The sequence below is a fragment of the Rhipicephalus sanguineus genome, chromosome 5 (genome assembly GCF_013339695.2).
Source record: "Rhipicephalus sanguineus isolate Rsan-2018 chromosome 5, BIME_Rsan_1.4, whole genome shotgun sequence".
Classification (NCBI taxonomy): domain Eukaryota; kingdom Metazoa; phylum Arthropoda; class Arachnida; order Ixodida; family Ixodidae; genus Rhipicephalus; species Rhipicephalus sanguineus.
The window spans coordinates 169,989,135-170,015,892 of record NC_051180.1 but is presented as its reverse complement, the minus strand read 5'-3'; the positions used below and the strand labels follow the sequence as shown (position 1 = coordinate 170,015,892).

At 48.6% G+C, this 26,758-nt stretch overlaps 1 protein-coding gene across 1 annotated transcript in view; it reads left to right on the top strand.

The window, feature by feature from the left end:
• The first annotated feature begins 5,712 nt into the window (after positions 1–5,712).
• LOC119394428 (macrophage mannose receptor 1) overlaps positions 5,713–26,758 on the top strand; it is a 74,315-nt gene continuing 53,269 nt past the window's right edge. The window contains exons 1-2 of the mRNA XM_049415780.1: positions 5,713–5,854; positions 25,605–25,727. Of these exons, the coding sequence (XP_049271737.1) occupies positions 5,815–5,854; positions 25,605–25,727 (163 nt within the window). The 5' untranslated portion in view covers positions 5,713–5,814. The remainder of the gene's footprint in view (positions 5,855–25,604; positions 25,728–26,758) is intronic.

Sequence of the window (26,758 nt, the reverse complement as noted above, 5' to 3'; positions counted from 1 at the left end):
AGCACCTGCCTCGGCGAGCAGCTCCCGGAACTACCGCCGACCCTGGGCTGCAGTGTATCCCGCCCGAGCACCTGCCTCGGCGAGCAGCACACGGAACTACTGCCGACCCTGGCCTGCAGTGTATCCCGCCCGAACACCTGTCTCGGCAAGCAGCTCCCGGAACCACCACCGACCCTGGGCTGCAGTGTATCCCGCCCGAGCACCTGCCTCGGCGAGCTGCACACGGAACTACCGCCGACCCTGGGCTGCAGTGTATCCCGCCCGAGCACCTGCCTCGGCGAGCAGCACACGGAACTACCGCCGACCCTGGCCTGCAGTGTATCCCGCCCGAACACCTGTCTCGGAAAGCAGCTCCCGGAACCACCGCCGACCCTGGGCTGCAGTTTCCCGCCCGAGCACCTGCCTCGGCGAGCAGCTCACGGAACTACCACCGACCCTGGCCTGCAGTGTATCCCGCCCGAGCACCTGCCTCGGCGAGCAGCTCCCGGAACTACCGCCGACCCTGGGCTGCAGTTTCCCGCCCGAGCACCTGCCTCGGCGAGCAGCTCACGGAACTACCGCCGACCCTGGGCTGAAGTTTTCCGCCCGAGCACCTGCCTCGGCGAGCAGCACACGGAACTACCGCCGACCCTGGCCTGCAGTGTGTATCCCGCCCGAACACCTGTCTCGGCACGCAGCTCCCGGAACCACCGCCGACCCCGGGCTGCAGTGTATCCCGCCCGAGCACCTGCCATGCGAGCAGCTCACGGAACTACCGCTGACCCTGGGCTGTAGTGTATCTCGTACAAGCACCTGCCTCGGCGAGCAACTCACGGAACTACCGCAGACCCTGGGCTGCAGTGTATCACGCCCGAGCACCTGCCTCGGGGAGCAGCTCACGGAACTACGCCGACCCTGGGCTGCAGTGTATACCGCCCAAGCACCTGCCATGAGAGCAGCTCACGGAACTACAGCCGACCCTGGGCTGCAGTGTATACCGCCCGAGCACCTGCCATGCGAGCAGCTCAGGGAACTACCGCTGACCCTGGGCTGTAGTGTATCCCGCCCGAGCACCTGCCTCGGCGAGCAGCTCACGGAACTACCGCCGACCCTGGGCTGCAGTGTATCCCGCCCGAGCACCTGCCATGCGAGCAGCTCACGGAACTACCGCTGACCCTGGGCTGCAGTGTATCTCGCACAAGCACCTGCCTCGGCGAGCAGCTCGCGGAACTACCCCAGACCCTGGGCTGCAGTGTATCCCGCCCGAGCACCGGCCTCGGCGAGCAGCTCACGGAACTACCGCCGACCCTGGGCTGCAGTGTATACCGCCCAAGCACCTGCCATGCGAGCAGCTCACGGAACTACCGCTGACCCTGGGCAGCAGTGTATCCCGCCCGAGCACCTGCCTCGGCGAGCAGCTCACGGAACTACGGCCGACCCTGGGCTGCAGTGTAACCGCCCGAGCACCTGCCTCGGCGAGCAGCTCACGGAACAACCGCTGACCCTGGGCTGCAGTTTATCTCGCCCAAGCACCTGGCTCGGCGAGCAGCTCACGGAACTACCGCCGACCTTGGGCTGCCGTGTATACTGCCCGAGGACCTGGCTCAGCGAGCAGTTCACGGAGCCACCACCGCAGTGGCTGCTTCAACCTTACGCCACCGTTCAGCATGGATACGGCGTGTCGGCATACCGCTTGAGAGGGACTCCCAGCGGACCGGAGGCCACGCCGGAAGCGTAAGCGCGAGAACTAGTGAAACGCAAACGGTAGCGGACGTCGAAACGCGAGACATTAAGACATTTCCTTTTCTTTCTTTCTCCGAGTGTGCGTGTTTTTCTTGTTGTTTTGTCATGTGATTTTTTCTGGGAGTGAAGTGGGAGTTTTTGTTTGATACCATGGGCCTCTGTGATTCAATTCGCACAGCCCGACGAGCGAACCAGGCAACAGCATACGCACGACAATAGGCCTGGGAAGCCCTGCTACAGAGCGAGGACCCTGCTTCACACCAAAAAGCCACCCGCCTGGCGAAAGAAGTCAGCCGAGAGTCAATAATTATTTGCTTGCTTGTAATAGCGGAGGTGCCGGCCCCCGTCAGCTGGGCATGTGTGCCAGTGACGGGGAGTAGGGGGCCTCCTTATTTGACGGAAAAATAAAGTTGTTATGATCGTCATCATCAGGAATGGCACATTTAAGGAAAATTCCGGCCTCGAGAAATTTAATTCCTAACTAGCGTTTCCATGATCCTGCGATGGTCCTTTCGTTGAGCCGTTCTGGATGGTGAGGTACGCTGCAAACAACATAAAAGACTCCATGCTGATTCAGCCCGAAAACGGCGTTCCGGGGACGGCCGCTACCTATAATAAACTTGAACGCTTACGTAGAGGAGGGAGCATTGCACAAATGAGAAAGAAAGAAACAAAGAACGAAAACGAGCAGGTCAGGCACACCCACGACAGGCTTTGCTTGCCTCCAGTTCCCCGACTGGGGAAGGGCTCCTGAATATTTTTTGGTAAACTCGTTTTGCCAAGACGCGGTCAGCTTACCTGCAAAACCACGGGGAAGCGATAGTGGACACACCGTCACGCTCGGCTGAACCGGCTTCACAGCGGCGCGATAGATGCGTTTTGCGTTGCTGCTTTTACGATCGTTGTGCGCTCGGGCAGCACATGGAGTCACAAGAGGCGATACGTTTAGTGTTTCTGTCGAGCAAGGAGCAAGAAAGATTTCTTGCTCCGTGATTTCGATACATTTTTATTTCCCTAAACAGATTATGCCTACTTTCGAGGGGAAAACAGGCATGTTTCTTTTCACTGTTGTAAAAAAAATAATTCATTATTAAACTGCCGGACTGGCATCGATTAAAGTTCATTCATTCATTATTCGGGCATGACAAATCTGCAACACATGGCAGAGCAATTGAAAAGCAACCTGGTGGTTGAAATTGTCCAGGCTTCAATTTCATCTCACGGTCACGCAAACTTCTGCAAGGTTTCACATAGGGAAGAATGACGCAAATTTTAATAGGAAATAACCTGATATCGCTTTGTTTAAAGCTCGATAAACAAGAGCTGCGAATCTGAAGACCGAAATCCATCCGAAGCAGATCCGAAGGCTGCACTTCCCACCTTTCCCATGATGGTTAAGGCGCCACTGAAGGAGCCTCGCACAGAGGATACCGCCAGATTTGACTGTAGTTTTCATGGCATGAAACTCTATGACCGTATTACCGTCTATCACAAATATTGGCAGTGTGTTACGTCATGATGACGGAACGTGATGAATTCATAATAGAGCGTCATCGCTCGGGAAAGGTCACGTGGGTTTAGGGGCGAAGCCTTGCGAGATCCGAAACATTGCGGTCTCGCAAATGCTCGCGCAATCATCGCGGACGGGATCACCAATACAGCCACTTGCTTTGGCATTAAGAAAGGCACTCTCTAGGACAACACGTAAAACCGACACGAACTATTGTACACATAAGTAATGTTTACACTTTACGAAAATTTAATGCCCAACTCGCTTTTCTGTGATCTCGGCATGCGCGCCCCGAGAGGGGCCTTCCAGACGCTGGCGAACGTCGGAAAGAAAAGCGAAAGACGAAATGTCTATTCCGCCCGAAAACACTTTTCTAGCGATGGTCGCAATGAATAAAAAGAAATCCAGGCACTATTTCTTGTGCGAGTTGATGCGTAAGCGTTGAGTTTTATTGTAGGTAGCGTTGTCTCTCGAATTCGGTTTTCTGGCGGCATCGGCGTGGCGTCTTTCATCCTTTCCATAAGACTCGTCGGCGTCTCCAGCGGCCCCTTGGCGCGCGCATCCAGCGACCCCCGAAACTCGTCCTTGGCATCAAAATATTGCAAAATTTGAACTTCCTTGACGTGTACAGTCCTCCATGTCGGTTTTCCATCATGTGCTGCAGAGGACTTTTATTCCATTTCTACAATTTCTTTTGAAGCCGGGTATAATGCATTCCCTTGGATCACATACGCCATGTCTCTCAAGGTCATTCATCGCGTCGCAATCGTCTTGAGCCGCCCGAGCGCCAGTCACCGGAGCGAAGGTGATCCGCTGAGAACAGGCGTCGCAGCTGCGCTCGCTTGGAGCCTCGCCCCAGCAGTACCACGTGACTAGGGGAACGTAAACGACCAACAGACGCTTACTTTGCTCCTGTCCGTGCCTTTCCGCTATCCCCAGCGGCTGTCGTGACGTCACATGTCCGATTTGGTGACGTCACGTGCAACAGAAGCTCTGATAGATTATTTCTTTGCAGCTGTTTGTCTGAGGTGAAAGAGGAATGGACCGATAAAGTTTTGTCGTTGAGTCGGCATAGAAATTCTCACGCCCGCAAAATTACTCTCGCACTGAAGATTTAGAAAGGTGCGCTCTTATTCTTTCTCTAGAAATGCCATTTCGGGGCTGTACCAGCGAAAATAGGTTGATAGTACGGTTTTCCGATTCACAACACCCCTAAAGAACAATACGCTCTCGACTCCTCTGCGTGGTTGCTTTAGAGTGTTGTTTTGGAGCTATTACTTTAGAGTGTTGTTTTGGAGCTATTAACTGCATTTGGAGCTAATTACAAATGGCTGCTACATCGCCAGGGAAAATGAAATAAACTACATTTTCGAAAATAACACTCCTTGCGGATGCTGGCTTGGACTATCCAGCCGGAAGGCTCACCATTACAAAAAGTTGTCGCTCCATGCGCTAACCGTCGCCAAAGCTATCCCTGCAGGTGGTCAATTGAGAAGCATCAATCTTAAATAGTTCCATGTCAACAATGATCTTATCAATGCTATTATGGTTATTTATTCGATACCCACAGCGCGAAAACCCTTACAGTGGGTGGAGAGATTTACAGTCACTTTAACAGTTTTATTTCTGAGAGAGAAATTGACAACCACCCGTTTGTAGCACAACGCCACGAGGAAATCTATACGGATTTTCTCGTGGCTTTCCTGAACTTCTGCCTATTTCGGACGCACATGCAACAAAGTAGCAAAGCTACTTTGTTGCATGTGCGTCCAAATACCTGTGCAGTTAGTAGCAAAGCTACTGACTGCACAGGTATTTTAAACACACAGTAACCTTTTCATTGTTTAGAAAAGTGTAACTAAATAATACAGAACTGTAAAAAAACATTCTGGTGCCAGCATAACTTTTACATTTTCGAATATTGTTGTTCTTACTATTTCTTTCTTGTTCTTCGCGAATTTTTCTACTCGTGAAGCTTCCATCTTCCCCTGAACACAGTTGTAGCCTTGAATATGACACATCCGGTTGTGTGGGTAGAGACAGTGAAAAATTGCTGCCTCTGCTGCTCCAACGAGATCAATGCCTTATACATGAGGATTACGCCCTCCTTTTGCATTACAATGGGAAAATCGCGTACTTGTGGGCGAATCGCGTATTTCTTTCGCCCAGATAAATCACTTTTAACTTCGATAGTGGCTGCTACAAACCGCGTGATTCTTCCACCGACTCATTCACACTGACGCAGTCCTGCAAGTCACATGTCGCTCTTCGTAGAAAGGCACACGCATCCCGCCTTCATTCGCGAAAACGTCCTGCCACCCTTATTGCTTGCACGCTTACTTATCAAAACCGAGTGAATACGGACGCGCTGCTTCCCGTATCGTCCGCCTACCATTGTTCTACGTTATCACTTTGTTCTCAGAGATATTGCGTTCCTTCAGGGGCGACTGGCCCCGTACGCTGCAGCTCCCAGGCTAACATCCACCGTTCGATCAGCCGGCACTAAGAGCGCACATAGCAGGGACCAGTAATACGCGAGTTCAAATGTGTTTTTGTCGCACTTAGTCGCCATAGAATCCAATATGAACGCAGTATTTATTGTGATCACGCTGGGCTTTTTAGGTGAGTGATGCTATGTGCTTCTTGCTTGCTTTGTTCTTGTACCGGACGGCACACCGTACTAATATTCCACATACCGGAGAATAATGTCTTTAAAATAATTGTCTGCAATACGTCAGGTCGGATTTTTTTGTCGTTTTTTTCAATGCATGACTGACAGAGGAAATGCTTGAATGAGTTAGCAAAGCACAGGCTACTCGCCTCAGTAGCTCTAAGGCATAATGTTCTGCTGCATCTCTATTCAAATAGCTGAATATATATATATATATATATATATATATATATATATATATATATATATATATATATATATATATATATATATATATATATTGTTAAGCTGTTTATTGGACAGCACTCGGCGACAATGAGCTATGGCGACAGTCAAGGCAAAGGCACGGACTCCGAGCGCGAGCGGCGTTTAGAAGAGGACGACCCACTAGGAGCCGCTGGAGAGCGCAACCGTTAAACAGTACCAATTGCTTCGCCACAATTACCCCGGGTACGAAAAGGGAGCCGTCCGGCGACCTAACAGCTCGTCACTATGAGTGGGTCATAGTAGGCCTTGAGGCGCTCCACGTTGACTATGTCGCGCCCTCGACGGCGCATGTCCGAAGCTGGTTCGATGGGTTCGATCAGGTAGTTGACCGGGGATGTTCGCTCGACGACCCGGTAGGGGCCTTCGTATTTCGGCAGTAGTTTTGACGAGAGACCACTTGCAGTGGTAGGGACCGAGAGCCATACGAGCGCTCCGGGGAGGAACATGGAATCAGAAGTGGTGGTGCCACCGCGAAGGCTCTTCTGCCGCTCTTGTTCGTGCGTTGTAAATGACTTTGCAAGCTCGCGACACTCTTCAGCAAGCCTGGCTGTGTCAGAAATAGGCGCACAATCAGATGGATCCGGCTTGCAGGGTAGTAGCGTGTCAATTGTGTGCGACGGGTGCCTTCCGTACAACAGGAAAAAGGGTGAAAAACCAGTAGTGCTTTGAGGGGCGGTATTATAGGCGTAGGTGACGAAGGGCAGAATGGCATCCCAATTTGTGTGATCGGCGGCGACGTACATTGAGAGCATGTCGCCGAGCGTGCGGTTAAAGCGTTCGGTTAGGCCATTCGTCTGCGGGTGGTAAGCAGTAGTTTTGCGGTGAACAGCATGGCACTCTTCGAGAATGGCTTCGACGACCTCCGACAAGAAGACACGGCCTCGATCACTGAGGAGCTCCTGGGGTGGACCGTGACGCAGCATGAATCGGTGTAGCAGGAAGGAGGCAACATCGCGCGCTGTAGCCGCTGGGAGGGCAGCGGTTTCGGCGTATCGCGTTAGATGGTCGACGGCGACGATGGCCCAACGGTTACCAGCCGACGTCAGAGGAAGTGGTCCACATAAATCGATGCCCACGCGCCCAAACGGACGGTTAGGGCAAGGTAATGGTTGTAGACCGACTGGTGACACGTGCGTTGAAGGTTTTCGGCGTTAGCAATCGAGGCAGGAGCGGACGAATTTCTGCACGTAGCGGTACATCCCTCGCCAGAAGTATCGTTGTCGAATGCGCTGATAAGTTTTGGATACCCCAGAGTGCGCGCATTGCGGATCAGAGTGGAAGGACTCGCATATTTCAGCACGCAGACTTCGGGGTATCACAAGTAGCCATTGGCGGCCGTCGGCGTTGTAATTGCGTCGGTGCAGTAGGTCGTCACGAATGGCGAAATGGTGGGCTTGACAACGCAACGCGCGAGTCGTTGGTGTTGCCGATGGATCAGTGAGCAAGTCTATCAGCGAGGCGATCCACTTATCCTTGCGCTGCTCGGTAGCGATGGTGTGAACATCGATAGAAGAAACAGCAATACTGTGAGATACTGAGCAGGAGGCATTGTCGTCAGGCAAGGGGGAGCGCGAGAGGGCGTCGGCGTCAGCATGCTGGCGTCCGTTGCGGTACAGCACGCGGATGTCGTAGTCTTGCAGGCGAAGTGCCCAGCGGGCGAGACGGCCCGAGGGATCCTTCAATGACGACAGCCAGCATAGTGCATGATGATCGGTGACCACATCAAATGGGCGACCGTACAAATAAGGTCGAATTTTGTAAGAGCCCAGATGATCGCCAGGCACTCTTTTTCCGTAACGGTGTAATTGGTCTCGGCTCTAGTAAGCGTACGACTTGCGTATGCTACGACATATTCGGGGAACCCTGGTTTGCGCTGTGCAAGAACAGCGCCGAGGCCTACACCGCTCGCGTCCGTGTGTACCTCCGTTGGGGCCGTAGGGTCGTAGTGACGTACTATGGGAGGAGACGTCAACAAACGACGGAGCTTGGCGAACGCGTCGTCGCATTCGGACGACCACGAATGTAGGGGCCCGTTACTCCCAAGGAGCTTCGTCAGCGGCGATATGATGGTGGCAAAGTTGCGTATGAAACGTCGAAAATATGAGCACAGTCCGATGAAACTGCGCAGTTCTTTGACGGACGTGGGTTTGGGAAATTCGGCCACGGCCCGAAGCTTGGCCGGATCGGGAAGGATTCCGTCCTTGGACACTACGTAGCCTAGGATTGTCAGCTGCCGTGCTGCAAATCGGCACTTCTTCAGATTCAGTTGGAGGCCGGCGTTCCTCAAACGTGTCAGAACATGCCACAGACGTTGAAGATGCGTGGAGAAGTCCGGAGCAAAAACGACGACGTCGTCCAGGTAACACAAGCACGTGTGCCATTTCAAGTTGCGCAGAACTGTGTCCATCATGCGCTCGAAGGTCGCAGGCGCATTGCACAGACCAAACGGCATGACGTTGAACTCGCACAAGCCGTCGGGCGTGACAAAGGCAGTCTTCGGTCGAGCATCATCAGCCATGGGTACTTGCCAGTACCCCGAGCGCAAATCGAGAGATGAAAAGTATTCTGCTCCTTGGAGGCTGTCAATCGCGTCGTCGATGCGCGGCAGCGGATAAACATCCTTCCGAGTGATCTTGTTGAGCCTTCGGTAGTCCACACAGAACCGCACAGAACCGTCCTTCTTGGCAACGAGAACAACAGGAGACGCCCATGGGCTGTCCGAGGGTCGAATAACGTCGCGTCCAAGCATATCGTCGACTTGCTCATTAATTACCCGTCGTTCTGTGGGAGACACGCGATATAGACGTTGCCGCAGTGTTGGTTGGGCGCCAGTGTCGATGCGATGCGTAACAGCGGACGTGCGGCCGAGAGAAGTTTGCCCGACATCGAAAGAAGAACGAAATTCTTCCAACAGGCACAGAAGCTGGGAACGCTGCACCGACATAAGGTTGTCAGCAATGGCGGGACCAAATACATCCGCGGGTGATGAATCAGACGTGGAAACGGCACTGATGGTACGGGAACTGGTGCAGTGCGAGTCATCGGGTGCGTCCAGAACTTGTGCGTCTTCGAGGGGCTCCACTCTGCCGAGACATTCCCCTCGCACCAACGTAACAATGTGCGGGGATGGGTTGGTAACAAAAATAGCGGTGCTACCCTGAGTGACTTGCACAGTCGCGAAAGGTACCAGCAACCCTTTCCTAGTGCAAACGCGGTCAGATGGCGAAAGGAGTGCAATGGTGTCGCAGAGACCGGCGCAGTAAACTGGCACGGCCGTCGACGAGCTTGGGGGAACTTTGGTATCGTCTTTGACGAGGATCTTGGTGCATGCTGATGGACTGTATGCCGGCGTCAAATGTGAGAACGGTGAGAGTTCGAGGGCGGCTGGTGCGCTGTGAATTATGGCGTCGTGGCGGGAGAGAAAATCCCATCCCAGGATGACGTCGTGGGAGCATGCAGCAATTATGATGAACTCAACATCGTACAGAACGTCCTGAATGACGACGCGAGAAGTGCATACTGCTGTAGGCCTAATACTCTGGGATCTGGCGGTACGGAGGGACATTCCAGAAAGTGGCGTCGTCACTTTTCGGAGTAAGCGGCTAAGTTTTGCGTCCATAACAGATACGGCGGCTCCAGTGTCGATAAGGGCAGATGCGCGAACACCGTCCACAAACACGTCTATGACATTCGATGGACTTCGCTGAGGGCTTTTACAGTTCGATAGCGTCGCAGCCCTTGCCTCGTGGACTGCGACGACTAGTTTTCCTGCTCTCGTGCGACAGAACGCGGCCGCATTGGTGACAGTGAGCGACGTCGTGGAGACGGGGAGCGGCGAGTGGATGGAGCTGGGCGTGACGTCGGCGACATAGGCGGGTCGTAGAATGCACAGCTGGACTGGCTGGTGGTGCGTGACGCGACTCGAGGCGGCTGCACGCGATGGCAGTAACGTGCCACGTGCCCGGCATAACCGCATGCAAAGCAGATGGGCCGATTGTCGGGTGTGCGCCATCGGTTCGCCGGGGCAGGTCCCGCCCATGTCGCAGGATGCGATTGACGGGGCGGCTGCTGAAAGGACTGCATGGTGGGTTGCAGTCGGAGCCTAGGGATGACGGCAGCATACGGAGCCGGCACGCCCGCTTCGAAGGACGGAGGTCTAGCGGCGGCTTCGGCGTAGCTCAATGGAGCAGCCGCAGGGATTGCCTGGTGCGTCCTAGCGACAACTTGAGCGTAACTCTGTGGCGCAGGAGTCGGAGGTTGCTGGTGGTACTCAGGCATCACCTCGGCAATTTCCTGCTCAATTGCTCGTCGGAGTGGAGGAAGAAGGGTCGTCGACGACTGTTGAACGTGCGGTGGGTGGGCGAAGGCCAGGAGAGATAACTGGCGTGCGAGTTCCTCGCGCACGAATGCCTTCGCTTCTGCCAGCAGCGTGGCCTGGTCAGGTATGGCCGCCAAGCCAGCAAGCTCGTCGTCGCGTGATGGAGAGCGAGGGTCATCGAACGTTGCCGGCGGAGCTCCTCGTAGCTCTGGCACAGTGTTATGACCTCAGTCACGGTGGAAGGGTTTTTGGCAAGCAACATGGTGAAGGCATCGTCGTCAATGCCCTTGATAATGTTCCGGATCTTGTCAGACTCGGACATGGTGCCGTTGGCTTTCTTACACAAGTCCAGGACGTCTTCGATATAACTGGTGAAAGATTCACCGGCCTGCTGAGCTCGTTCGCGTAAGCGCTGTTCTGCTTGCAGCTTACGAACTGCAGGGCGGCCAAAAACGTTGATGACGGCGGTCTTGAAATCCGACGAAGTCGCAAAATCAGACGCGTGTTTGTTGTACCACAAGCTTGCTACTCCCGCGAGGTAGAAGACCAAGTTGCTCAACTTGCCTGCTTCGTCCCATTTGTTGGGAACGCTCACGCGCTCGTAAATTGCGAGCCAGTCCTCCACGTCGGTGCCATCGGCACCAGTGAAGATAGGTGGATCGCGGATGCGTGGGACACCGGGACATGTGGTTGGTGTGGGAGGCGGCGTTTGCTGAGCGGCGTCTTGAGGCATGGTAGACGGCAGAGTACGGGAACGAAGCTCCAGGGGCATCGAATGGGAGCACAGCACTCTCCACCAATTTGTTAAGCTGTTTATTGGACAGCACTCGGCGACAATGAGCTATGGCGACAGTCAAGGCAAAGGCACGGGCTCCGAGCGCGAGCGGCGTTTAGAAGAGGACGACCCACTAGGAGCCGCTGGAGAGCGCAACCGTTAAACAGTACCAATTGCTTCGCCACAATATATATATATATATATATATATATATATAAATATATAAATATATATATATATATATATATATATATATATATATATATATATATATATATATATATATATATATATATATATATATATATATATATATATATATATATATAAGCTCCTTTGCCGTTCTATGCGCGCATGCTGTCAAAACTACTCTGTGTATATTTACAGAGTAAAATCGTGTACTTGGAGGTAGATGTACGCTAAGGATTCCGAGGTGTCGAAACCAATCCGGCGGCCCCGACTATGACCTGCCTGATAATTATATCGTGTTATATACACGTGAAGACCTGGCAATTATTGTTGCATTGATGCCCGATCGGCGACATGATCAACTAAGTCAATTAGGAACTGACGAGAGGAGGTGACATTTGTTTCTCCCTTTTTTGTTTATTTATTCTGCGGTGGTGAACATTTAGTCGTACTCTATAGCGTTTTAACTCACCTAATAAGTTAACCCTTCAAGCCCTTTTTATGGAAATCCATAGGCAGGTGGTAACTATAAAGCCTGTAATTTTGTCCAGTTTATAAATAAATTCGCATGACAACTTTTGGTGAAATAAGTTTCATTTGATGTGTTCCTGGTGAAAATTACAGGCTACCCCGTCCTGAGATAGGTTAAATCAGCGCTTTCTAAAAGCTGTTATGACGAAATGAGGCCTAACGAGTGGCATTGGCGGCACTGAAAGTTACTGCATTTTCTCTTGATATTTAGGTCCTCATAAACAATTGCTCTTTGCATAGTTATACTTTGTTCGTCGCAGCACCTGAATTCTTTCTCTCAAATCAAGCAACTCACGTGCTTTTTCCAGAATTCAGTACATGCTTTTTATCATACCGCCTTCTGCTTTAGTAAGTTCCCACCTGCCTTCGTAGGCATTGAGGGCCTAAAACTCTTTATATCTAATATGGCCGCAAGAAGCAAGTGCTTCAGTACAGACAAGTTCATCGAGATGCGTTATTATTTTTTTCTGCGCAACAAAACTAAAGGAAAGAACGATGGTTGGAAACCTAGTATTGATAATTCTGACCCTAGCTGAGATGTCACAAAGTCACACATGAAGTCAGCTATTTGTTCTTACAAATATCTGCGCAAGCGCGGTAATAAAAATATCAGCCCAGGCATCATTTCAGTAGCGTTGTTTTGTTGCTCAGGGTCATGGATTCCATTCATCGACGCGTATCTTGCTACATCCGTTGGCAATCGCACTTGTTATCGCTGATCCGACGTCATGTGGCGCTTGAAAAGCGCCGTTCGCTAGCTGTAATTAAAGATCAAAGAGCAAGCCTCGTCGGTACATCCCTTCAATGGCGCAAAAAGCGGCATTAGGGAATAGGTAATTGTGCACGCTGTGTTCAAGCGCAGCCCTTTTGTTCACACTTTCAAAGCAGAAATGTTTTACGCTTCCAAGCGCAAAAGAATAAGGAAGTCACACAAGTGGCGCCCTTTTCTTTTAGGTTGGGAAAATATCAAAAATGTTACTTCAAACAGCCCAATACTCAGCCTCGCTCAACTAATAACGTAAGTCTTCGTGAAAAACCATGGCATGTATATGAGTCAGGCAAATGCGGGCGACTCTGGATTGATTTAGAGCGCCAGGGGTTGTTTAACGGGCGCTTGAATAGAAGCAAAAGGGGTTTCTTCGCACTTCGTCTGCATCGAAATGCAGCCGCCGTGGCCGGGCATCGAACCCACGTCCTCGAGCTTAGCAGTGCGACAACATAAGGGCTGAGCTACCGCAGAGGATCGTCAGTGGACTACAAATCAATTGCACGTGTGGTCGTAATGGTGGATGCCAAGATTTGCGCAAATATCGGTGGCCACGCTAGTCTAGCTGCGCAATTGCAATTTATTATTGCTCTCTATGCAATATCGTTGTTTTGAAGACGAGCTATTTTGAAGACTCTCGCGCAGCTTCTCTCAGTAATTGAATATATCTCGAATTGCACACTGGAAGTAATCGCTTTGGATGTTTTTATGATGGGTATTGAAAGTTCCATCATAAACGAAGTAAATCATTCTTTTTATAATATGTCCACTGAAAACAAGAACTCCACAACATAATATTATTTTCTATCCCTACAAAAGCTTCTTAATATCGCTAGCTCCGAGCCTTGTGAAATGTTTTTGTTTCTATAAAAAAAAAAGCGCAAGCGCACCCGCCGTGGTGGTCTCGTGGTTATGGTGCTGGACTGCCGACCCGAAGGTTGCGGGATTGAATGCCGGCCGCGGTGGCCCCGTTTGGATGGAGACGATGTGCTGGAGGCCCGTGTGCTTAGATTTAAGTGCACGTTAACGAACACCAGGTGGTCGAAATTTCCGGAGCCCTTCACTAAGGCGTCTCTCATAACCATACCGTGGGTTTGGGACGCAAAACCCCAACAAATAATATTCTTGTAAAAAAAGTGCACGTGAAAAATTTCAACAGTGTCATCTCGTTTCATTGGTAGCAAAAATATACCCCCATACCCATTCAACATTGTTGAATGGGGACAGGATAAAGCAGTGACTTCAATATCTCTTGACATGACAGGGATAAGGAATGAAGGAAGGAAACAAAAAGGCAGAAGGCAGGGATGCTAACTAGAAAAGATTTCGATTGGCTACCCTAAATGAGCGATTAGGGAAGGGGAATAGAAAGATGACATAGGCTGGATTAAAATAAAGAAGGAAGTCCGGTAGGTCAATAACAATATGACTTCAATATGATAGTTCATAGGTCGTACAAGAATACGAATTGATGTCGGACAGCGTTACTTCAAGTGTGAGACAGACAAACCCTCCGTAAAGCTTTCGCAGCAGCAAGGAAGCGCATGAAATAGTCGTATACGACGACTTCATGCGCTTAGTCGATTTCATGCATTAGTCGCTTACCAGAAAGGCATACTACTGGGAGGGTGGTGGGAAAGGGAACTGAGGATGATGACGAGGATGAGGGAAAGTAGGAGGGGAGAGATGAACGTTTCCTTTCGCGCAATGGACGCCGAGCAGGCTGCAAGATCGGAACGCCAGCGTCGCCGAATGGCAGGCGAATCACTGCTGCGCAGTTCCTACATCTTTCACGTTGAGTGCCACTGCATACCATTTTTTTCAGTCGATTCTATTAATCGTATTCCCCCTCTCCCCTGTCGTCTTTGACGCTTCCTACATTCCACGAGGTGTTTTCCTGCCTCCGGGATCGGCCTACCTTAGACCAAGCGAAGATGCGATTTGATGACTTTATCATGCGACGTGTTCACGTGATATTATGTCATGATGGTGTTCAAGCTTTGGCAGTTGTAGACGTTATGATGACGTCATTCATTACGTCATGCTGCATTAAGGTGATGTGACTTTGGTGCGCCGACAGCACACAATAACTTGAGTTTTATGTGACATTTTATCGTTATTACTTAGTTCTTTTATCACCATTACTGAAATCTCGCGAACTATTGCTAAGTCTCACTAAACCTCGCAATTTATCAACAGGAGTCACAAAGAACCGTCACTCTTGAAAAATCTCGCAAGACCATTGACTCATGGGGCACATGAGGCTTTCGTCTTAAAAGAAGTAAAATGATAATTAGAGCAACATAGCTTCATACTTTAGCATAATTTTCAGAAGAGAGTGTTAGTTCGCTTGCACCAAAATCTGTGCATATGCGTTCTGTAACGGCGAGAGATGTTTGCGTCAGTTACTGAGTGGTGCTCGGCGTTTTGGGTCATATTTGAAAACACCCAGAAGCATGTGGCTGCTGCAGTGGGACGACAACCGAACGCTTCACATCGAGGAAGAATAGGTGGAACAGCAGTCGGATCAGATGACTGCATCTATGTCACGTGACAACGTGGAATCACCCTCACTGTGATTTGGCTTTCGTGTCGGCGAATGCTTCACCCTCTGTCGTGTCCGAAGAAGGTGCGGTTGCTTTTGCAGCGAGAGGAGGCCCAATCCCAGGATTTCGGGACATTTGTAAGTGGCGCCGTCTCTCGGCGGCAGCAACGGCCTTCTGCCACAACTGAATGGGAAATAGGCGAAAAAAATCATATCTCTCGAAAAAAGCTAGTAATCAAAAACGACTCCGGATTCTATACAGCAGATACCTACTGAAACATTTTGGTAAAATTGCAGTATCGCACTACAATGCGTGGGGCTTCCCAGGACAATTGAACACCGCCCATTAGAAACACATGTGGCACCATTGTAAAATTTTAAACACCCTGGGTAGTCACGCGGTTTGTAGTGCGACGCTGTGATATTAGCAGAATGTTCAGATAAGTATCTTTAGTATAGAACCGGGAGTCGTTTTTGATAACTAGCTTTTTTCGTCAGATATGATTTTTTTCGCCTACTTCCTATTCAGTTACGGCAAGCCACCGCTGTTACCGACGAGAGATGGCGCTCCGTTCACATGTCCCCAAATCCTGGTCAAGGCTTTATAACTCGGAACCAGCCGATCAGCGTGTTGATGCTTTCTTTTTGGGAAGCAGAGTCGGATACCGGGATTTCGCGTCTGTCAATTATGGGCGATAAAGAACGCACCGTGACCGACGCTTCCTCTGTTCCCATTTCGTCACGCATCGTGACGACGAGGGCCCAAGTTCGAATCCTGTTTTTTGCGAATTTTCTTCTTTTTAAAAATTATTGCTACGTCATTTCACTTTTGCGTCTTCTTCCGTTATTTAGGTTAAAAAAATTCGTTTTAGACGCGTAGGTAAGCATGCAGGTCCGCTAGCGCCCATTGACCACAACCACGGCACTGGCACTACTTCCTTTAAGCAGGGTGTTCTTTGCACGAATTACAGTGGCACAGACCCTGGCGCTAGGGTCTGCATGGTAGTTGTGAGTATGAACTTGCCTCATTTTCATCCGTGTGGCTTTAAACGTCAATGCGAACTTGCGAGGTATTCCTTTTCAATGACATATTAAGTCTGTCAATGCTATATCTTGCTACAGCTACGGAGACGCTCTGACTTGTCGCTCCGTTGTGTTCAGAAAATTATGATGTTGCTTTTAGAGCGCCAGGAACTACGATTTGAAAAATGTATCCGCTGCCCGTTATTCACGCTGTAAGAAACCATCGTATAGTGTCATTTCCCTTTCGCGCTTTCTGTTGGAAACTATGAGACTTTCACGTTTGGGCTGCCCTATTGTTTCCGCTTAAGTAGCAACGCAATCAGTGACGTGCGTACCGAGAGCACATTGTGTTCGTCCTCCCCGTCAGAGTCTCAAGAGTAGAAAACACAGTGGGCGTAGCAGGCGGGTTATCGGCCGCCTATCTCTTACCTTAACTGTGAACGACCTTCGGATTCCGCGCTTGCTTGCTTCGCTGCTCGTCTTTATCATACGTGCAAGTGACACCAGGAGATAAGAAAGAGTGAGTAATGGAATCGCAGAAAGATGCTCCCCTTGTTCTTCCACTGAGAATTACCTTGGAGATGTCTTCTATTTCCCGTGGATTGTTTACAACGAATTAACGAGTACGAAGCGTAACTATTCTTGTTCAGTCAATTTTTACAAAGAGCAATTCAATTTCTTAAAAAAATGTTTTCGGCAAGACAAGAAGGACATTGTGAGCCCACAAGTATTGCACTGGCTCTTGAATATATTAACGAAGCGCTGTTTCGCGGCGAATTGCAGGTAGCAGACGCTGACTTCATTTTTTTTTTCATCCTTTGTCGCCCATGATTTCCAAAAAAATTTAATTGTTTCTTGTGTTACTGCATTATCCTTTAGTTAAGTTATTATTTCTTCCCGTACGTTGCGAGGCTGCACACTTGACAATATGCTATTGCAATAGCTGCTTGAACGAAGGTTGCGCACTCTTTAGACTTCGGATGGCCAGGGTGTTGCTTCTCATAGGCCGCTTCGTGCCCCGACAACTGCGCCGAAATCACAGTCGCTGGCTCTTGACGAGGCTCTGAACGTTTGTTCGTCAGAGCGGCTGAAGCGTCGTAGGAAGCCAAGTGAATACCATGATAGCGTGCAAACATTTGCTCGAAGACAATGGAAATGCCAGTTTACCACCGAAGGACAACATACGCAAGCTGAGGCTTTAGTTCCGTGAAACAAAGAACTATCACAGACGTGGATGGCCCACAAACAATCGGAAAGATTACATTACGGGACAAGGAAGCATCGGATCTTAATGATTTAATTGGATTAAATTCTCACAAAGCAGATTCCAACATTTCTTTATTTTGCATCAAAAATCGCTTAATACCGCTTTACGTTCGCAGATATATGAAATACCTGTTAGGTCCCAGCCGAAGCAATGCACTTCCAGCTTTTTACAAGGGGAGTACGAATATTCGAAACTTAGAATATTCGATTCGAATAGGGCGGTATTCGGTTGAGTTTGCGAGGCGCGTTTAGTCTTCGAAATATTCGAACACCACGAGACTTCATAACACCTATTGAAATCAGCACAAAGAATTACACACCTGTGCTGAAATTCGACAAATTTGATGCCCAGGTAGCTAAAGTATTTTCATTAGCAACATTACCCAACTCCCCACGTAAATGCGTTTTCGCAAATGTTGTGCCAGTATTCAAGTGGCACGGCCAGGGCTCGGCATTTTGTATGACGCTGAGCACTTTGTTGCAACAGTGGCGAAATTATATGAGCAGCGAAGCTGTTCAGGCAATCGTTCCTCGGTCCCCCCGTACCAAAATACTATCATCATCATAAACGTATGCGCCACAGAAATTTGGTAAACCCCACTACCCGCCGCTAGTCCACTAAAAATGAAGAATAAAACTGTCGTCATCCTACGGGTATGTGCCACTGTGCGGCCTATCAGAAAACTATCATCATCACAAACGGGTATGTGCCTCAGAAATTGGGTAAATCCCACTAGACGCAATAAGAAAGAAGGCAACAGTTAGCCCAACAAATTGCGGAGAAGCGACGGCGGCGAGCCGAATACCCCGAGTGCGTACAAGGACAGTATACTGCGGAACGAGAAAGGCAACGGCGGCTGCGAGAAGACCCCGAAGCGATGGAAGGCCTACGCCAACGACGACGGGCCCGTAGATATATGAGAGGTGCGAACGCTTGGTTTCAGCGCGCGTTTGTCTCTCTGGAGTTGGGACATCCATGTCGTGTCTGTGACTCTGTGTGATTTAAATGGATACTGTTTTTGGCTCCTTAAGGAGCCAAACACGTGTATCCAAAACAACTTCCCAGACAAATCTGCGACTAACTTACTCCTCATCAGTGCCACGACTTGACAACACACTTTCTCCCCATTTCAACATAATCAGGCAAAGCAAACGATTGACTTCCATCTTCGCGAAGCCACCTTGCGCGGTGTACCGCAATAATAAAAACGTGAAGGATATTCTTATCAGAGCAAAAAAAAAACCCCGCCAAAATTGAGTCACGATGCGGCCCCTGCGGAAAAGCTCGTTGCAAGGTATGCCCACACATGGTCACAACGCGTGAATCAAAAGCAAGCTTCTGGGATTTCAAATTCAGCATAACTCAAAACCTTAACTGTGACTCCAGTAATTTGATATACATGCTACATTGCAACTCTGGGGGCAAGAATACATTGGCCGAACGGACACGCCATTTCGGCTGCGGTTCAATAATCACCGGTACCACGTCACTTCACTGCCGAAGCTAGCTTTATCCAGAGATCTATGCCTGCCAAACCACAGCTTCGAAAACATCAGCGTAGCTCTTTTACAGTGCGGTTTCCAAAACATGCGCGAGCGCGAACAGCAGGAGGCGTGTTTTATTTTCAAACTTAGAACATTAACAGCCGGCATCAACGAGGACCCTGGAACTCTCCTGTCTCAGAGAGATCAGCCAAAATGAATTTGGCAGCATAGAATGATAATTGGGACCATGCTTGTTTCTTCATTGGCTCGTACGTGTGTAGTGTCGTTTTCTCTTTTATTTTCTTTTTTATTATTTTATTTTCTCCGCTTGTACAATGGGAAATGTTTACGCTACACTACCACTTGAAGGCTATTCACAAGGAACGGGCTCATCTTTTCCTTTTCTTTCTTCTTTTTTACCTCGTTTTTCCCTCGTTTTTTTCTAACTTCGTCGTTTTTTTGTTATTCTATTTTTGTTATTCTATTGTTCTCCCACTCTCTCTGAAATGGCTTTGACGGCGAGAGGGACGCGGCCAGAAACAAGTTCGAACTTCGACGTTAGTTTAATTCATCCCCTGACGAAAGAGGACCTTTCCCGAAACTGTTGGAAATGAATATTTCTATCATTGTTGACAACGGCTCCGTTGTGTTATACCCATTACTCGAAAGGACTTATACATTGTATATATATATATATATATATATATATATATATATATATATATATATATATATATATATATATATATATATATATTGCCACACCCACTTCTTGTATTCGGGTTTGACCAGCAAGGAAGCTTCTCGAACACTGCTTCGCGGACAGCGTCGAGCGTTGATAACCGTCCTTGCTGGTCAAACCCGACTACAAGAAGTGGGCGATGTCACGTGGTCGTGACCAACGTTACTAGAGCAAACTCAGTTTAAAAGCTCCGCCGGAGAGGCGGTCCGCGTGGCGGTCGTGAGAACTAGTGGCGCTGCAGTCACGTCTAGCTCCCGCGGCTGGCGCTTGTGATCGGCGCCGCCGATGTACGAGCGCACGTGGGTTACAGCGTCGTCTGCGCTTTCTTCGCTCGTCATTTTTGCGACTGTTCTTGACCAGGCTTAGCGTCTTGTACGAAGACACGTGCATGATGTACGAAGCGTAACGAGGGCGAACAGATTCACAGTGCGGTATGCCGACTTGCTTTGCGCCGGGCTGCAAGAGCGGCTACCGCAACGACGACTCCGCCTCACGACACTTCTTCGGACCTCCAAAAGACCCTACGCCATTCAAGCTTTGCATCGCAAAGATAGAAAGCTTACTGCGAAATGCAAGGTCTGTGACGTTCATTTTGAGAGTGACGACGTTGTAAAGCACTATCGTCGTGTCGTTGCGGGACAAGCAGTTTTGATCCCACGCGGAAAGTGGGAACTCGCGCCCGGTGCCGTGCCGCGCTTGTTCCCAGCACTTCCACCCCACATTTCAAAGCCAAAATGTTCAGGGTTTAGGCGCAAATCCTCCCCAAAACGCACGGCGTCCTGCGAAAGCCCAGTGCCCACTTTGGAGGAGCGGCCAGAAATAGAACAGCAAAACGAAAGGCAGGCGATTACCTATATGCGCTACCGAGACTGAGAGTTGCATCACACTGACATTCGATCAGTTGTCAGCTGTCGCTATGCCTTCAAAGCAGTGGATTTTCGAGAAATTTTACGACGAGGTATCGAACAAGATGTGTGGAATATTTTACACTAGCCGGCTCGGTAACGGGCTGCTCAGCGCAAAATTTTGACACGGTACACAGAGAAAAGACGGGGACCAGCGCTGGTCCTCGTCTTTTCTATGTGTACCGTGTCATTTTTTTTTGCGCTGAGCAGTTTAATAATGGAATACCAACTAGTCCAATCCCACACTTTGCTTCGGGAATGGAGACTTACTTGCGCAAAAGATAATTGTAGTTGACGAGCAGTTTAACTGCGTAGTGAACGGCTACAGCACGAAACGCAAACGGCTGTCGTACAGTGTAAGAAGTGCTGCGGGCAGGGGCGTAGCCAGAAATATTTTTCAGGGGGGGGGGGTTCAACCATGCTTTATGTATGTTCGTGCGTGCGTTTGTATGTGTGCGTGTATATATACGCAAGCAAAATTGAAAAATTTCGGGGGGAGTTTGAACCCCCCCAACCCCCCCCCCCCTGGCTACGCCCCTGGCTGCGGGCATGGAACATCTGCTCGGTGAAGTTGAAAAGCTGAAGTTGAATACTGACGACTCTTCTAGCGACAGAGTACGCGCGAATAACTGCTCCGTGCTCACATCACGGCCGATCTGTTCGAATTGTTTAAGGCACCGTAGAAGGATGCGACGTAGAAAGATGAGACACCGAAAATACAACTATCCGCTGAAGAAATTGCTCAGAGACGACATCTATTCGATGTAATCGCACACTGAGATTTCATTTACCGAGTTCTCGTAAAATTTGCCGATTTTGGGTCAGTATCCCTTTAACCGTCGGGAAAACGTGTCTTGTAAACATTGCAAAGCAACAAGGTGGCTACTTGGGCTGGTTGGTACTGCATTCTAAAAGGAAAATACGCTCTTTATGCGCAAAACGTTTCAGAAAAGAAGACAGACAGGAGGACAGAGCGCACTCCTATCTCTCTTCTGCGCTCTGTCCTATCTGTGCGCTCTGTCCTATCTCTCTTCTTTTCTGAAACGTTTTGCGCACAAAGAGCGTATTGCAAAGCATTGGTGATGTTTTTCGAGAAAGCTTTTTTCAATAAATTGTAGACAACATGAGTACTGTTTTTGTATCTCGTTTTTGTATCTCGAGTAAGTACGCTTCTTTGTACACTGTAAAGGCTTTTACAAATGTGTTGGGTTGTTCTTGGTCTAGATAAGACGGCAGCGGCTAAAATTGTGGTGGTAGTTATAAAAATTACGCTGAAAACCCTCATTCGCGTAGAAACTCCTATGCTTGGAAGTTAAGCGCAATGTAGACAGCTCAAATATTGTCAAAGGGTCGTGACGTCGACGAAGGCAGCAGTCAGCAGGTCCGAGATGAAACTCTTTATTTGGTTGAACTTGTGGCTGGGAAACTGAAAGTCAAACTACAGCAATACACTGATAGCGGCGAACGGAGCGTCGACCGCCGATCAACTGACAAGCGGTCAAGCGCGTCGGCTTTTATACAGGCGCTATCGAACTTTCCAGCGATATCGCTAGTGGCGGCGTTATCTCTCGACAGAGCTGGAATATTTGCGTGCGGCGCGCAATCTTACCAAAACGATCTACTACAATCGCGAAGCTTCTCGAACTCTGCTTCGCGGACAGCGTCGAGCGTTGATAACCGTCCTTGCTGGTCAAACCCGAATACATCAAAATAAAACAAGAGGTGGGCGTGGCAATATAGACCGAACATCGATTCTTAGCCAATCAATGAACAACGCACGCAGGCCAATGCGTACAGACGACCTTATGCATATCCACCTAAGTATCCACCTAACTAGTACAATAAGAAAGTTGCCGCACAGTTGCCGCGAGCAACTGCGCGGCAGACCGCAGCGTTATGCCGTGGCAGCAGGCGACGCGCCGATAGTGGCGCAAGACGGAACTGCAGCGCCGCTACTTCTCGCGACCGCCGTTCGGACCACCCTCCTCCGCTGGCGGAGATACGGAGCTTTAAAACTGAGTTTGTTCTAGTAACGTTGGTCGTGACGTCGACGACGGCAGCAGTCAGCATGTCCGAGATGAAACTCTTTATATGGCCGAACTTGTGGCCGGGAAACAGAAAGTCAAACTACAGCAATACACTGATAGCGGCGAACAGAGCGTCGACCGTCGATCAACTGACAAGCGGTCAAGCGCGTCGCTTTTGTACAGGCGCTATCGAATTTTCCAGCAATATCGCTGGTGGCGGCGTTATATCTCGACAAAGCTGGAACATTCGCGAGCGGCGCGCAATCTTAACAAAACGACCTACTACAATCGCGAAGCTTCTCGAACACTGCTTCGCGGACAGCGTCGAGCGTTGATAACCGTCCTTGCTGGTGAAACCCGAATACAAGAAGTGGGCATGGCAATATATATATATATATTTATATATATATATATATATATATATATATATATATATATATATATATATATATATATATATATATATATATATATAACGAGAGAGAGAGGGGAGAGGACGAATGATCTAACTGCCCGACATTTACAAAAAAAAACGAAGAAAGGAAACGAACAATTTGTCCCAGCTGAATATTATCGGTAGTCGTGTGTACTTACAACCAGTATTTTAGTCACTAAGCATTAATTAGTTATTCGGCCTTTATTAGCCAACGTTTATAAGTATAGCTTTATATACATATCTTCAGCTGCAGCCTGCTTGGAATAACCCCAGAATAACAAATTGGGTCATACCACGCCAGGTGTCTCAACCTCGGCGCTGATCATTTAAGATTTGATTGAAAGAAATTGAAGACTAACTATCAAAAGCGAGAGGTCTTCCACCAAAATATTTTTTTAGATGCGAAGCATCTCTTGCTTGGGTCTATGTCTCGCGGCGTCGGCGTCCGCACTCACACTACGCATGCGTAACTCTCCTCCTTCCCTCTATCCAGCAGCTGCGCATTACTCTCTCCACTTCTGTCCTACCACCTGCTTGCGCTTCTCCTGCGTTCTCGCTTCTGATCTCGCGGCGCATGCGCTACTCTCCTCCTCTAGTCTCCTCTCCTTCAAGTGCGAATATAAAGCGGGTAGAGCGCTGCGCGCGTTCAGTTCAGCGCTTGCTTCGGTTCACTCCGCTTGAATCCGTTGATGCTTCCGGTGAAGTATGATGGTCCGATGAAGTGTGATGCGGGCTGGACATGCCGAAATTCTCTCCTGCGCAACGCCGCGATAAGCGCCAGCGCATGCGCTTCCCCTTCCCCTCTCTCTTCTCTCCTACGCTGCCCCCCTCTCGCGATCCTGTCGACCGCATTCCCCGCTTTCCCTGTGACAGTTAACGGCCAGGCTAAAGGGAAGACAAGGCGCGCGTAGCGTTCCTCTTCGCGTTCCACGACATGAGGTCGGTAGCATGCCCAACGAACGCCAACGGAACGCGATCGTGCAAGTGCTCCGGCTTCGCATAGCCTCATGGTCCCCTTTAGCGGGAGACGGTGTAATTTTTTTGAGAAAACATTTTTGAGTACCACAAGGCGCATGCGACATCTTTTGGAAAGCTTGATACTATAGCTCGTTAAATGAATTATCAGAAAATCTGCTCTTCCTAAATTAGGTTAGGATTAAGTTTTTCTTTTAGAACGATAGTTGGCTTTTCACTTAAAAGAAGTTTTACGAACTCTTACGTTTTCGTGAGGTTGTTATGCAGCCTTAAATATGGACAATATGGTCCATATTGGAAATTTTTAATAGAAAGGTGACATTCAGTGCAATGTATTAGTTTATATTGAGTGGGTCTTTCTGTATGCAAAAAATAGTTTGAGACGTATATAATGCAAAATGATGTGCACAGCTGGCGACAAAGCTGCAAAAAAGTTAATATTCGGACATGTCTGGCCGTAAATTAAACATTGAGGTGATCATATGAAAAATATGCTAAGTAGCGCATTTGCCACAAACCTTCATTATCTACTGACCCGAGAAAGTTCTGTCGAAATATTTCTTGTTTTAAGCGAGAAAAATATATTTGAACTTGTGTCTTGTCAGTCTCTGTGTTTGCGCGCATTTAGCCTTCGTAGTCATTCTAAAGGACAAGGCGTGCAAACACGGGTACAAGAGAGAAGTCAAGACACCAGAAACGCCGACTCTCAACTGAAAAAGCTTTTCAGTTGATAGTCGGCGTTTGTGGTGTCTTGATTTCTCTCTTTGTCTGTGTTTGCACGCCCTGTCTTTTAAAATGAATAAGTGCCAACTAGCTCAGCTCTCTCTTATTCTTAGCCTTCGTAGGAACGCCTTCTAGAGGTAAGTGCTAACAGCGTGGACGTGAGATTAACCGTAGAACATCTAGACAACATAGTCAGCTTTGTCCGTGCTTAATGAGGTAATTTACAAGCGAGTATTAGTTGTAGAGAACAAGAAATGCGAACCTTACTTTAGAATGCATTGAACCACATGCAACTGTCCACTGATGGCCCGCATAGAGTGCTTATGCAGTACTGGGGAGTGATAATGACACTTGTGTAATGCCCTTTGACGCATACCGTAAGATTTAGAAGGGGGAATGTCGCGTCACAAAAATATCGATATTCACGCTATAAAACAAGTGGGCTTTCTTACTAAAAACTTAAACATAATTACATATATATATATATATATATATATATATATATATATATATATATATATATATATATATATATATATATATATATATATATATATATATATATATATATATACACACGCTGGTGACATAGGCCGTCTCCGCTGTGTTTAGACACATATATGTTTGTTTCTTCTGTGTCTTGCAAGCTAAGTGTACAATCCCCAGAGCAGCAAAGCTAAACGCATGACTAGTCACTTTCCTGACGTTTCGGACTCTTATCTTTTCAGGAGCGCCTTGTTTGAGTTTCAAGGCAAGTCGACCCTTCCATACGCACGACGCATGGGGAAAATCGGCACCCCAAGTCAATTTTGCGCAGGACGGATATTGCCCCGAGGATTGGGTTGCTTTCGGTGAGTGAATTGGGCCTTCACGAGAGGGCTTTGGCGGTGCACAATGGCGAAGAAACAGTACACGGGACGAATGCTGAGTTACAAACGAGTATTATTGCACCCTTTTATGTGTTCACAGAGCACTTTCCCATTCCCGCAAGCAAAGTGCCCTCATCAGCTTACCACACGAGGAAATCTACTTTAACGCCCAACGTTGGCAAATATTCTTTGGAATAACTGCGCGCGCGCAAACATTGTGTAAGCGCCACAGATTTACTCAGCGATAGCCACAAAGATACAGAAACATCAACAAAAAGCCGACCAAACGGCTTGTTTTCCCCACAGGTAAGTGCGAACGAGGTTTTCAGGTTTTTGAGAAGTTTGCGGAGAAGTGACTTTTTAGAGGTGCATTTTGCGGAGCGTTGCCTGACAATGTATGCTCCCAGGTAGTAAGTACGCATAAACACCCTGCAAAAATGTGGACGGGGGGCACCCTCCGTTGTAGGTCAAATGGCAGAACATCGGACGCGTAATTCGAAGGTTGCGGGTTCGGATTTCACCGACGGAAAGGGTGATTTTTCGTCCACTTTTACTTCTTTCAGTTGAAGTGATAATAATTACAGTACAGCAGTACAGTTAATAAACGACATATAATGTCGCCTATGCTTTCCTTGGCTTAATTGCCTCTCGGTTTCATTAGTTGTGCATATTACAGAATACAGAATAAGCGAGCCCCTCGGACAATTCCCTGCTTTCGTAAAGCATGCCACTGCAATTCAATCTTATATATGTCTACACACATACTTCACACACACACACACACATATATATATATATATATATATATATATATATATATATATATATATATATATATATATATATATATATATATATATATATATATAAAGAGAGAGAGAGATAGAGAACTGAAAGAGACCCTCTTGGAAAACAGCAACAACAGAAGGTTTTATTTTCGACGTTTCGGCCAATGTCCAGCCTTCATCAGGAATGTGAATACCGTGTGTTCGCGTCCCTTTTTATGCAAAAAA